The 13212-nt window shown below is 39.9% G+C and overlaps 2 protein-coding genes across 3 annotated transcripts in view; both read left to right on the top strand.

Annotated features, from left to right (window-relative positions):
- Positions 1-1442, top strand: part of cul3b (cullin 3b) — a 48559-nt gene extending 47117 nt beyond the window's left edge. Inside the window, exon 16 of the mRNA XM_056270783.1 lies at positions 444-1442. Coding sequence (XP_056126758.1) covers positions 444-575 — 132 coding nt within the window. The 3' untranslated portion in view covers positions 576-1442. The remainder of the gene's footprint in view (positions 1-443) is intronic.
- A 1175-nt stretch (positions 1443-2617) lies between these two features.
- LOC130104356 (protein FAM124B) lies at positions 2618-12902 on the top strand. 2 transcript variants are annotated; one of them, XM_056270827.1, is made up of 4 exons: positions 2618-2899; positions 7560-7597; positions 7705-8471; positions 11989-12902. In XM_056270827.1, exons 1-4 carry the CDS (start codon positions 2823-2825, stop codon positions 12475-12477), a joined length of 1371 nt encoding a protein of 456 aa, XP_056126802.1. In that variant the 5' UTR covers positions 2618-2822; the 3' UTR covers positions 12478-12902. The 2 variants fall into 2 exon arrangements, with proteins under 2 accessions (XP_056126802.1, XP_056126812.1); XM_056270837.1 differs by having other exon boundaries at positions 2847-2965.
- Positions 12903-13212: the final 310 nt, after the last annotated feature.

Here is a 13212-nt window from a genome sequence, read left to right as displayed (position 1 = left end):
AATAATCGTAATCGAGGAAACTTGTTCGATTAATCGCGATTATGATTTTAGCCAAAATCGTCCAGCCCTAGTATATAGCATAAAAGCATAATGAAGTTGAAGTCTAGAGTAGGACAGAACAGTTCTGATCAATGATTAAATCATCAGATCGGTTTTGTTAATGTACAGTTTTGATCAATATTACACACAGACCTTTATTCATATTTTACTTGGAATCATATAATAAAAATACGTTTTTCATAAATGCTTTGAAAACTTTGATGCAATAATATTTGAAATAGTATTTTTTTTTTGTTCAACTGTGATGTCTGTGGTGTTTGTGGGGACTAAGAGGGCCACGTAAAATAAGATCATCAGCATTTCCCGTTTCACTGTATTCAGAAATGTGTTTTTGGGCTTCTGTTGGTAGAAGTTCAGCTTGTCTCGTGTGTGTTTGCCTTTAGGTAACCCAGCAGCTGAAGGCCCGGTTTCTCCCGAGTCCCGTGGTCATTAAAAAGCGTATTGAAGGACTTATTGAGAGAGAATACTTGGCAAGAACACCAGAAGATCGCAAAGTGTACACATATGTAGCATGAAGCAGCGAAGGTGAATCTGGCATGAAAGAGCGAGTGAGAGTGAGCAAGCAAGCATCGTTTTTGGGACTTTGTCACACACCTCACATGGGATGTTATTTTATTTTATTTTATGTCCTTTTTTTGCCTTTGTTGTCATTCGTACTGGGAATAAACTGAGAAGAAAACCTCACATTCTAATGAACTTGTTTTAAATTGTTCTTACCGATTCCCACAAGGCTTTCCACTGGATTAGATTCAAAGCTTTTACAGAAGGTCTTGGTCTCTATGAGAGAATTGTTTTTTTTTTTTGTGTCTGTCCCTTATAATCATACAACCAAATTAATAAATTAAGTCACACAGTGTCCCATCATTGGATATCATTAAGACCATTCATATCATTTGGAAATTCCTTCTGTTTTTTTTTTTTTTTTGTTTAGTTTTTCTTCTTCGGTGTGTGTAAGCGAGTTTGGTTCATGGCACCTTATAGTTCGTTCAGGTCCTCATCTCTGCCTGCGGTCGCCTGTGCCTCGCTGTCAGGGCGCCGGAGTGGACACAGGTGGACTTGCACCGCACACAAAAAGGTGGTTTGGTTGTATTTTTTCCCTCGCAGTTTTTTTTTTTCTTTCTTCATGTCTGACATGGCCAATTGTAAGATGACTTAAAAACGTTTTATTTTAAAGGAATTCTCTTTTGAATGCAGTTTGAACTGGGATGGGGGGCAGTTTGGGTTTTCAGCATTATTATATTTCAATGTGTATAAATTGTAAAATAATTGTTATTGTACTCAATGCTGAAGTGAACTGTACAGGGCCTTGTTTTCATCAATAAATGTAGAAAAAGAACGGGAAAAAAACAATAAAAGGATTGGCCGTTTTGGGTCAGACTGTTCGTCTTGCTGTAGTCTTCACAGTGGAGGATCCTGGGAGTCAGGACATGAAAGAAGCGATAGCTTTGTGAAATTACACATTTCTACTTAACATTCAACTGTTCACACAACATCTCATTCTTTTTATTCACATATAAACATTGAATAACGTGCATGCATAGAGTACATCACATATGGCACATGACCAGTGAAGGTAGTTCTCGCATGTAACAAGCACTGGAGTTTCCGCAGGAACTGATAATGTTTGTTCTCGCACATGAAAGCATTGATCAATATTTACAAGTGAATAGATTTTTTTTTTTTCAGAAGACCGCTAGATTCTTATGGATTACATTTACATTGTCTTTATCAACTTTGAAGCATGAAAGTTTTGGTTGTATAGGCCTTCAATGGGACAAACTGTACGTGACATCACATACCCTTCACCATACCTAGAGATTGGCATGGTGTGATTTCAGTTAGCCTAATAGCTGATTTGATTTGCATTGAGAGATGATCTTATGGAAAGTACCCCATGTCAAGTATGGTGAAGGGTATGTGATGATGTGGGGCTATTTTAATTCCAAAGGTCCAAAGAACTTTATCAGGATGCATAGTATCCTAATTGGCTCATTATTTGTTTTGTTTTTGTTTGTGTGAGTGACTTTTTTTTGAAAAAAAAAAATGAAAAAACGGCTCAGTTATAGGCTCATTGAATGCTTTGTGTGTGTGTGTGTGTGTGTGTGTGTGTGTGTGTGTGTGTGTGTGTGTGTGTGTGTGTGTGTGTGTGTGTGTGTGTGTGTGTGTGTGTGTTAGTGTGCGCGCGCGTGGGTGTGAGAGAGAGAGAGAGAGAGAGTGAGTGTTTACCACATTGAGAATGTTGTACAGGATCCCCCCTTCATTTGTGTGTATGTATGATATGCATTGTGTTGGATGGATCTATTGATTTTTATTTGACAAAAATGTGAATGGGCGTCCCTTATTTTGCCACACTGTGCGTGACACTAAATATCTCAATTTTATAGCAGTAGATACACAATATCAATCCAAATGGATTGATGCTCACATTGATAATCCAAGTGTCACACACACACACACACACACACACTCGTCCGATGACAGCATCTGCTCGGGTTCAGACCCCTGTCTCGACTGTTATTGTGAGGAGCCCTTCCCCCGACTCAAGTCACTGTGTTCTTGAAAGACACTTCATCTAGTAGCGACTCCATCTAAAAGATCGGTTACCTTGATATTTTAGGTTTATAGTTAGAGTGCCTCATCGTCATAAATGATGTACGCTGAAGTGACGTCAGCGTGAACTCGACTCCTCGAACACAAGCGGGTTTGTACGACGCTCGCCGAGCATGTTTACAGCGGGGTTTGCGCTCGAGTAAACGCACATTATGCTCCTCCGACAACCGCTTCTCTTCACGGGCAGGACGGAGGATGAAACGGCGGACTCGGGCGCGGACACTGCGGGGTGAGTTAGCGGAGAAAGCTAAAGATAAACTCACTTTTGTTTGCGTCTCTAAGGGGGAGAAACACGGTAACCGACAGCAGCCGAATGCTTTATGACGTCAGCAACAAACGGTACACTGTAACAATACAAACAACTTTTTTCCTTCTAATATGCGCTGTGATCAAATAGTAAAACATGACGTTACGGCTACAAAATCTAAATCACACAACTATTATTCGTTTGTATGCAACATTAAGACTTATTTCTTTTGATTGAATGAACATTTGAATTAAACGGTAACACTTTACAATAAGGTTCATTAGTTAACATTAGTTGACTACTTTAGAATGACTAAATACTTCTTCAGCATTTATTAATCTTAGTTAATATTTATTTCAACATTTACTAATACGTTATTAAAATCAAATGTTACATTTGTTAACATTCGAACTGTGAACTAACATGAATACACGATTTACATTAACAAAGATGAACAATATAACAAATGTGTTGCTCATTGTTAGTTCATGTTAATTAATACAGTAATGTTAACTAATGTTTTTTGTTAAGTGTTACCAATTAAACTTCATTAAAAAGTTTTTAATGTTGTTTGGTTTCTGGGACACTAATGAAAATGATAATTAAAACCGGTTTCATGAACTTTAGGTCATAATAGGGTTATTGCTGCATGAGCTGATACGCCATGCTAAACGATGGATGTCATAAGAACAGTATTAAAGGCAAGGGCGTAGGTTTAGGGGGGGACGCTAGGTACTAGTCCCAATCAATATTTTGAGATGACAAATTTGTCCCCACCAATATTTAGCAAGCTCCTTTGAACTGCTATTTTGATACTTGCGCTGCTATTTGGATCGATTCAAACGGCCAGGACGACGACAGTACAAGATACGCCGTATTTTGATTGACAGGCTACACGTGCGGGCCGGGACTACTTTCTGTGCTTGCACTCACTGGCAGCGAGCGGGTGGTGTGTGCGTGTGCGCGCGTGACGACGCCGACAAGTTACCAGGGCTGTCTCTCTGCCTCCCATATACAAATGCCAGAGTAAAACATTTTAATATTCCGTTTTTTTTGCCCCTTTTTGTACTTTGTAGATCAGCTATGTCACCCAAGAAGAAGAAAGGGGACATACGAAGCTTTTTCATAAAGCAGAGTGTAAGTAGGCAAAATTACGGTGGCCGAGAGAGCTCAACGCGCTGCAACTGAAGAAAACACATGCAAATAGAAGAAAACACATGCAAATAGAAAACAACGCGTGCAAATAGAAAAAAAACACATGCAAATAAAATAAAACGCATGCAAATAGAAAAAAACGCGTGCAAATAAAAAAAAAAACCTGCAAATTAAGAAAACATCTTCATCAGTTTCACAACACACGTGTGCTCCAAATACTCACAACACCACCAAATACATAAACGCGCTGCAAATAACACAGACCACAACGGAAATGTTTCCAGAGGAACCAAATAAGTGACGAACCCGGCTGGGACGTGCTGGCATATATCCATATCCATTGATATCCATAAATCTATGCGTGCTGGTGCTTACAGCTTAAAATTATACTTTATTTATTTGTTTATTTATTTATTTGTTTGTGCAAAACATACAGAGATTACATTTTTTATGACATACAACTTGTATACAATGTACAAAATGTATTAACAATATGTTCAATGTCATCAGAATACAAATGAGAAAAGAACAATGAGCTGGAAACTAAAATAAATAAATAAAAAAGATAAAGAAGAAAAACATGAAGGAAAGATATTTAACTATAGATCAGTTACACTGTACAAATTGTTTCATGTTATTACATTTTCATAAAGAAAAGTTTCGTAAGAAATGTTAGGTAATGTAGGGTCCAAAATTTTTAAGTTGAGACACAGATATATAACGCATATTTTAAAAGCTTTTTTTGTAAAATAAAAATAAAAATGTATTTGCATCCGTTATGTTAACAGCATCATATTACTGTCGTAAGACCAGCTGATGGACACCGTGCTGCGTTGTCATGGGAACATCCCACGATGTCTTTAGTTGCTCCCTTCATCAAGTGCGCTCCACACGGCTGCCTAACAGCCCACTAGAGCCTTGCTCACTCCAAAAGGGCTCTAATATCTGCCCTTCGAAGGGAGTATGGCATAGGGAAGCTCACGAGCAATAAGCACGTCTCAGCCGGGTTCGTCACTTATTTGGTTCCCCTGGAAACATTTCCGTTGTGGTCTGTGTTATTTGCAGCGCGTTTTCTGTATTTGGTTGTGTTGTGAACTTTTGCAGCGCATTTCCTTATTTGGAGCACACGTGTGTTGTGAAACTGATGAAGATGTTTTTTTAATTTGCAGGTGTTTTTTTCTATTTGCACGTGTTTTTTTTCTATTTGCACGTGTGTTTTTCTATTTGCATGTGTTTTTTTCTATTTGCATGCGTTTTTTTCTATTTGCACGCGTTTTTCTCTATTTGCATGTGTTTGCTTCAGTTGCAGCGCGTTGAGCTGTCTCGGCCACCGTACAAAATAACTATAGCCACACAAATAACTAGCAGTAGTAGTGACTGACCAGGCTTTCAAATGCAGATTCTACTGTGGAAAATAGTATTAACTAGTGATCCTGGTTACCCAGGATATTGTTACAGTTAAACCTTGCTTCTGCAATCTTTCAAGGTTAGGAGCATTAATTAGGGGTGTGCAGCACGGAAACTAATGTACATAATAATTTATGTTAAATAAAATGTTTGGTTGTTCAGCATTACACAGTCTAAGGTTTTAATTTTTTGAGAGTGCATTTTTGAGATTATACAGTTATACTAGCTCTTTATTGACAGTATACAGGATGGTGTATCGGGGTCAGGATACAATATAATGAGATGAAGTAGATTCACTGCTGTATTGTGATATACTGTATTGCCAGCAGTCTGAAATGACAAAGGAAATCGCCATTAAAGCACTGTAATCTTACAACAAAATAATTCGCGTGGGGGGGGGGGGGGGGGGGGGGGGGGTGGATGTCCCCACCAAAGCTGAGACCAAACCTACGCCCATGATTAAAGGTGTCATATAATGCCATTTTTGTAGAAGCTAATATGATTCTTTAGGGTCTAAATTAAAAGTTTGTAATATACTTTAATTAAAAATTCTCATTATTGTAAGAAAACGGTTATTTTACTTGGTCAAAAACAGCTCTGTTTTCAGCACGCCATTTCAGTGCATATGACTTTAAATGATCATGAGCTTTGCTGACCCCGCCCTTCTGTTCTGTGCTAACCGTTTGTAACACAATAACACAATAACCATAACGCGTTGTTCAGTATAAACGTGGGATTATGAATTATATTGAGAACATCATACATAGAAAACATGCCGTAATGTACCCTGAGTGTAAACCTTAGAGGCATTCATTGTGAAGCGTGCAGCTAGCGATTTGCAAAGATTAATATAAATATTAATATAAAGTTTAATAAAACGTTACACTCACTTCAGTTGTTCTAGAGGTTCAGCAGGAACACGAATAGCTGGTACCGATCCTTTTTTCATGAGCAGCTTCTTAGCAAAACCAGCTTTATACTGACCCTCGTTTATAAAGCAGTCTGGTGTGTGAAATGATTCGCGCAAACATGAGAGCATTGACGTTGCTCGTGGGGAATATTCCCTTCGAAAACAAACTCAGCCACTGCGTCTTCAGCGGTTCGGATTTAGGAACATCAAAATGACTGCTGTGTTCGTTATTGCACCCAAGAACAGAACACCACAATTGCTTAGACGCCATTCTGCTCATAGACAGTGCTCCAGCATATCAACAATGACCGCGCCGGTCCGCGCCGCGCGGACTATGATTGACAGCTCCCTCATGAGCGAGGGCGGGTCTGTGTTGAAACGTTGCTGTCAATCAACAATCGTGGGAGGGGCTTCCGAGCGTGTGACGTCACAAAATCGAACGGCTCAATTTGAGGCAGGGGAAACATATAAGGAGATTAAAACAAAAACACTGGATGGATTTTTATCATTGGTTATATGATGGTTGTGTACAGGCACTGCCAACACACATTTCAGTACAATCAACTTGTAAAAGTGCATGTACCATTATATGACCCCTTTAAACCCATTATAATAAGTGTTTTTGGTTTCACTTTATTTTGATGGTCCCTTTAACACATTCTGTTGACAATAAGTAACCTTGCTCTTATATGTCTATACTAACTCTCATTATAAGAGTGTTAGTAGAGTATTAGTAGACTGGCAGGGTGTGGGTTAGAATAAGTTGACATGAAGTTGCAAAGTTACTTATAGTCAAAAGAATGTTCAAAAGGGACCATCAAAAATAAAGGGTAACACTTTATTTGGAGTCCACTTTACACATTCTACTAACTATAAGTAACTTTGCAACTTCATGTCAACTAACTCTCATTAGAGTATTAATAGACTGTCTGCTTAATATCTGCTATCACTTTATTTTGATGCTCCTCAACAGACATTATACTGACTATAAGTAACTTGGCAACTACAAGTCAACTTATTATCCTAACCCGAACCCTAACCATAACCATAGTCTACTAATACTCTAATGAGAGTTAGTTGACATGTAGTTGCAAAGTTATTTATAGTTAGTAGAATGTCTAAAGTGGACTATCCAAATAAAGTGTTACCGTGTTTTTCTTCTTTCTTTAGATCTGACTGCGGTAAAATGTCCTGCAGTAGCAGCAGCAGTAAGTCCATTTTCCATACATTACATTCAATAGCCTATCACACCAGCAGCCAGGCGTGTGATTCAGCCAGATCTGCTGTGATATGTTCCTGTCTGCCTGTTGCACAGCTGAGCTCGTGTCCGGCCCGGGTCAGGAGGAGCGCCTCCTGGTCACCCTGCACCTGCTCACCAACCCTGGGGACTCGCTCCTGCTCCAGCTCACCCTAGACCGCCTGCTCCGCTGGGTCCGGCCCGGTCTGCGCCTCTTCCGGGTGTCCGAGCGCGCCTGTCCCCTTCAGGACGACGCCAGGACTGACCTGTGCCCCGCGGACGGCTTCCCCTCACTCGCGGTGACCATGTTCCTGCACGAGTCTTTCGGGGAGGAGCGTATCCTCAGGGTGCTGGACTTTCTGCAGCGCCCGCCCTGGCAGATCCACCACGCGGAGAGCTTTAGCGCTAACTCCCCGGCCAGCGCCCCACTGAGGCCCTACCTCCTGCCCAGCCGGGACTTCTCCAGCCTGGGCGCGGGGATGCCGGTGTGGGGGGTGCGGACGGTGCACTACGGGGAGGAGGTGGTGCGAGTGACCCTTCACAGCACCTATGATAACTTTGAGGACAGCGTGCGTTTGTACGAGACCGTTCTGCGGAGGAGGGCGGAGGAGCAGAAGCCCGGGTTCGTCTGGTTCACCCTGCTCTCAGAGCAAGGCTTCCGGCTGCAGTTGGCCATCAAGCAGCTCTCGCCGGGGGTGCGGGTGCAGCCGTGCTGCTCCGCCGTGCTGCAGTTCAGCGTGGGAGAGATCGGACAGCTCGTGCCCCTGCTGCCCAACACCTGCTCGCCCATCAGCTCCACCCGATGGCACACTGAAGACCTGGACGGCAACAAGATCCTCTTTCAGGTGGGTCACGGGAATGTGCTCTGGTTTCTATATCCCCTCTTATACTGGCAAACCATGATATAAACCAACCCTAAACCAATGGGGTTCTTTAATATATGATATTTGACTTAAATTTACTTTAGTTACTATAGCCAGATATATATATATATATATATATATATATATATATATATTAGGGGTGTAACTGTACCCTCATGTCCCGATTCGATACATATCACGATACTGAACTCACAATAACAAAAAATGTACTGTTGATTAAAATGGTGTATTTGGTGTTACATTGTGGGTGTAAATGAATGGGCTTGGACTTGGTGTTGATAACCCAATAGAGACACCAGAATAACAATATTCATGATTCTGAAGCTGAAAACAGAATTATTGTCACTGACTAGATACATTTAAAATAATGTAGGACACTCTTTACTGGTAACAGAAGACATTTGGCATAATCAGGACCCACAAATATTCCCCCATTGCATTATTATACATTATATTCAACATTATATATTGTAGTGTAATGTAGTACTGACACTAAAACTCTGTAAACTTGATTTTTTTTTGTCACAGTAATTTTCATTTTGGGTAAAGTATATAAAATACAGATTGTCACTATCCACGATACATATTGCTGTATTTTTGAATTGCCATATATTGTGGCACGATATATTGTTAAACCCCTATTATATATATATATATATACAGGTTAACTAAGCTATATATACTGTATACTGTATATTTTTATTAGTCAAGTCAAGTCACATTTATTTATATAGCACTTTTTACATTGTTTCAAAGCAGCTTTACAGAGATAACAGGAAAATAATGCAACAAAGTTTGTTTCCAGAAGAAAATAGCGTCACCGTCCAGCTTAGGTAAGTTCAGTAATGGTTAATTTTTGTTGTAAAAAAGTTATTAATTTAGTTCATTTATATATATATAGCCGCTCTGGAGAAAACCGTGATGTCATCGTACAGCTCAGTTTAGTTCTTAATAGTGTCAACGCTGGCAGATCAATAATATTGTTGAATATTAAATTAAATGTCGCCAAAAGCCAATGACGACAAAGGCGAAAAAAAGGTGGATAAAGGCGACAGTGGCGAAGAACTTATCCCATGAAGTTTTAGATGTCCACAAGTCTCTTATGCAGAGTTTAGGTCAAGTCAAGTCACCTTTATTTCTATCGTGCTTTATAAAAATACAGATTGTTTCAAAGCAGCTTCACAGTGATAAACAGGAAAATACCAATCAATGATGCGAACTTGTGTCAAGTTCAGATTCTGCCATAAAGCAGCTTTAAAAAAAAAAAATCAATATTCTGTTCATTATTCAGTTCAGTTCAATAACCGTGTAAAGTTCAATTATGAAATTAATTCAATTCAGCTATAAGCAGCTGGACAGAAGACAATAGTGTCATTATTCATTTTGAGTCAGTTTATTGTTGATTCAATTTAGTTAAATGACAGTGTCGATGTCACAAAATTCGTCATTTATGAAATAAACTTTAATCAGTTATTTTGTCTAATTATTTTGTCAAAAGACCAAGTCAACTCAAGTGGAAGGTTGTATATGCTGCAGGTTGTGGTATATGCACAGTGTATAGCTTGATAATTCATATTGTAATATGTCAAGCATTATTGTTTACAGTTTTTTTCGATCGCTAAACGACAGTGAGCACAACTGGAGCTACATGTGCTCTAACTACAGTCTGCACTACCAACAGTCACCTGAGCTAAACAGTTCACATCACCTGCAAAACCCATTCCAAGCAACACAACTCTTAACACATGGCTCAAAACAGGCTCATGCAGACAAACACTGCACAACCCTCACTGAGATAACACACACTGTCACTCAGAACACACTGAGAGTAAAAACACAAGCATCAAACACCAATACAGAAAATACAAACTTTTCATCTTTACAGTTTGAACAATTTCAGTGACTTCATACAAAGTAATATTTTCTTCAAAGAAAAGAGTGACATTCTTTCACATGATTTATTAAAATTTTTAGAACATAGCAATTCTTTAAGGTTATTGAAAATTAGCAGTTTGCTTCAATAGTCTGTAGTAATTTATGGAATTACAGTAATGAGAAAAAAAAGGTAGAAACTAAAAGTAGGCTACATACTGTAATTCGAACAAATAATTGAGCCTTTCAGCTGAAATTGCAATCAGCAGTGTTTGAAATGCACAAGGCTGAAATCTATTCTGTTTTGAATGTGTGGTTCACAGTTTTGACAGCAGTGTGTTAGCATTTGAACAAAGTGCTGTAAATCCACAGTGTTGTGCAGGTTGTGGTTAAAGTCATGGGGTAAGTGTGTAGAGTTTTGAAAACTGTGTTCAAGCACTGAAAAACGAGCTAGAGTTTGGTCCACATGAACTGCTGCTGTGCAGACTGTAGTTACAGTTTTGCACATGTAGCTCCAGTTGTGCTCACTGGCGTTTAGCAATCGAAAAAAACTGTAAAGCGACACCCAAAATTGAAAAGTCTGTCATCATTTACTAATGCCGTTTTAAACCTGAATGACTTTCTTTCTTCTGCACAACACAAAACAAGACACTTTGAAGAATGTTGGTAACCAAACAGTTTTGGTTCGTTTTGGTTAATTTTGATATAATTTTCCTAAATTTATCTGCTACATATTAAGGTTGTTTTGAAATTGTCAGCTTATCCCACACGTGCTGCTGTGACGAACTACGCTGACTGAAAACATGGACAAAAAGGTCACATTTTGTACATGCATTTATTTTAAAGTTGATGTATGTATCTGTTCAGAAATATTCCTAACCCCAACTCCACCCCATTAGGAAATTTTATATTTGTAAAGAAAGCCTTTTGTTCTAAAACAGCAAATAGCAAGCAAATAATTTGGAAATAATTGAACAAATGTATAAAAGCCATGATGGCAAAATGACTAGATTTGATCAATAAATAACAAATAAATAGTAATTTAAGCACATTCCTCACATTCTTTCAATTTAAATTCAAAATAACTCACAATTTAATGCACAACTTTTAATTCAGCTCAAAATATTTTACATCGGGTAAAATCTTTTTTTTCTTCTTTCTTTCTTTGCCGACCTCTTGTGGGGAAAAAAAAATATATAACATGATATTTCATGACTCCAGCCACTAGATAGCCTTTATAGCTCTGTCTATATAGAGCAAATGAGCTGTTCCTCTGGGTCCTAAAATCAGTTTCTCTTCAGGATGCATTCAGATACACATGTAGACATTATAAAATAATATCTTGGGAAAGTTTTAGCATTTTTAGTTTGAATTTTGAGCATTGTTACGTGTTTCTATGTGTACTAAAGCATTCCTCGCATTCAGTTCATTTCTCAGGGGGTCAAATTGACCCGCGAAGGAAGGATTTGTTACTTTTTTAAATTTCAACCACAAAAGTGCGACAAAAGTCCTTGGGTCTTGGACTCCTCTGATAAACACTCTGAAAAAAATTGTTCCTTAAAAGTGTGAATTGTGTTGAACTGATAAAGCATGGCCTCTTCTGCAGGTTAGCGCCCCAGCTCAAGCCCAGGCGCTCCACACGTCTGCGTTTCCCCTGAGCTGTCCCAGGATGCATCTGAGGAACGGGGCAGCTGCCACCTCCCCCTGCAGGAGGCCGTCCCGTGTGAGGGAGCAGCCTGTGGGACGGTCTCCTCGAGGGTTGAGGTCAGTGGCGGGATCAGACGGCACCTGCAGCACTCCTCCGGGAAGCTCCTGTTACTCGTCCCAGCGCAGCAGCCCGGCGGGCCAGTCCGTGAACTGGTGTGAGCCGGCGGGACCCTCAGACACCTCTACATCATGCCTTCTGCTGGAAGAGGAGGAGCCTGAGACCAATGTGGACACGGGTTGTGCTGTAGGGGTGTCTGCGCTGGTGACCCTGTCCCGGGACCTGAAGCATGTGCTGTCTGAGCCGCAGTGGACCTCTGACACGGCGAAGCGCGAGTCTCTGCTCCAGAGTCGCCATCCACACGCACAAGCAGAAGAGTTCTTTATTTGACCATTCCCATTGGAAAAGCAGCACATATTTACATGAATGCATTTGCCAGGTGCTTTTATCCAAAGCGACTTAAGGCCCCGATGTAAATTCTTTTTTGTTGTTTACTCAAGGGTAAAAAACAGTTAGTGAACATCCCGAAACCGCCCACGCTGCTGAGAGCAGCGTCAGATGAATATGCAAATATGTGCTGCACGCTTTCCTCTCAATAGCAAAATAAACACAACAAAAATGACAGCGGTGAGAAAACAGTGGTCGAGGAAGCATCTGATCATAGCGATCTGGATATGCACTCCAGTTAACTCACGTCACCTTTATTAATAGCACTTTATACAACAGATTGCTTAGAAGCAAGCAGCTATACAGTATTAAACATGGAAAAACTGTCAGTGTGTCTTTAAATAAGAATTACAACTTAATTTTCTATATAGCAGTGTGTTCATGTTTTTACTCGTGTTTGACCTCGACGGACTCAACAGAAGAAATGAACTGGAGAAGATTTCCATGGCGAAGAAGGCGGAGCCTCGGCACACACACACCTATTACATCATCGCCACCGACCAATGGTGGTTTGTTTACCAGCCGGAGCAAACTTTTCCCTAAAGTGTCCGTAAACCTGTTTTGAACTCCTGAAACAAACTCCGAACTAATTTGGTTTTGGCCTGATTTGTTTAGAAATTACGTCACACCAGTTCGTTCTTCGATTCACGCTTGAAGTGCATCGGGGCCTTTACAGTG

This window comes from Rhinichthys klamathensis, unplaced genomic scaffold (genome assembly GCF_029890125.1).
Source record: "Rhinichthys klamathensis goyatoka isolate OS25496 unplaced genomic scaffold, OSU_Roscu_1.1 h1tg000014l_1, whole genome shotgun sequence".
Taxonomy (NCBI): Eukaryota; Metazoa; Chordata; class Actinopteri; order Cypriniformes; family Leuciscidae; genus Rhinichthys; species Rhinichthys klamathensis.
Note: the sequence above shows the minus strand (reverse complement) of the source record. Positions and strands in the feature narration are given on the sequence as shown.

Bases quoted from the DNA above. Each gene is read 5' to 3' on its own strand.
- LOC130104356 (XM_056270827.1), top strand. From the start codon at position 2,823: ATGCTCCTCCGACAACCGCTTCTCTTCACGGGCAGGACGGAGGATGAA. The intron at 7,598-7,704 runs GTAAGTCCATTT...CCTGTTGCACAG, and splicing joins GTCCTGCAGTAGCAGCAGCA to CTGAGCTCGTGTCCGGCCCG. The intron at 8,472-11,988 runs GTGGGTCACGGG...CCTCTTCTGCAG, and splicing joins GCAACAAGATCCTCTTTCAG to GTTAGCGCCCCAGCTCAAGC.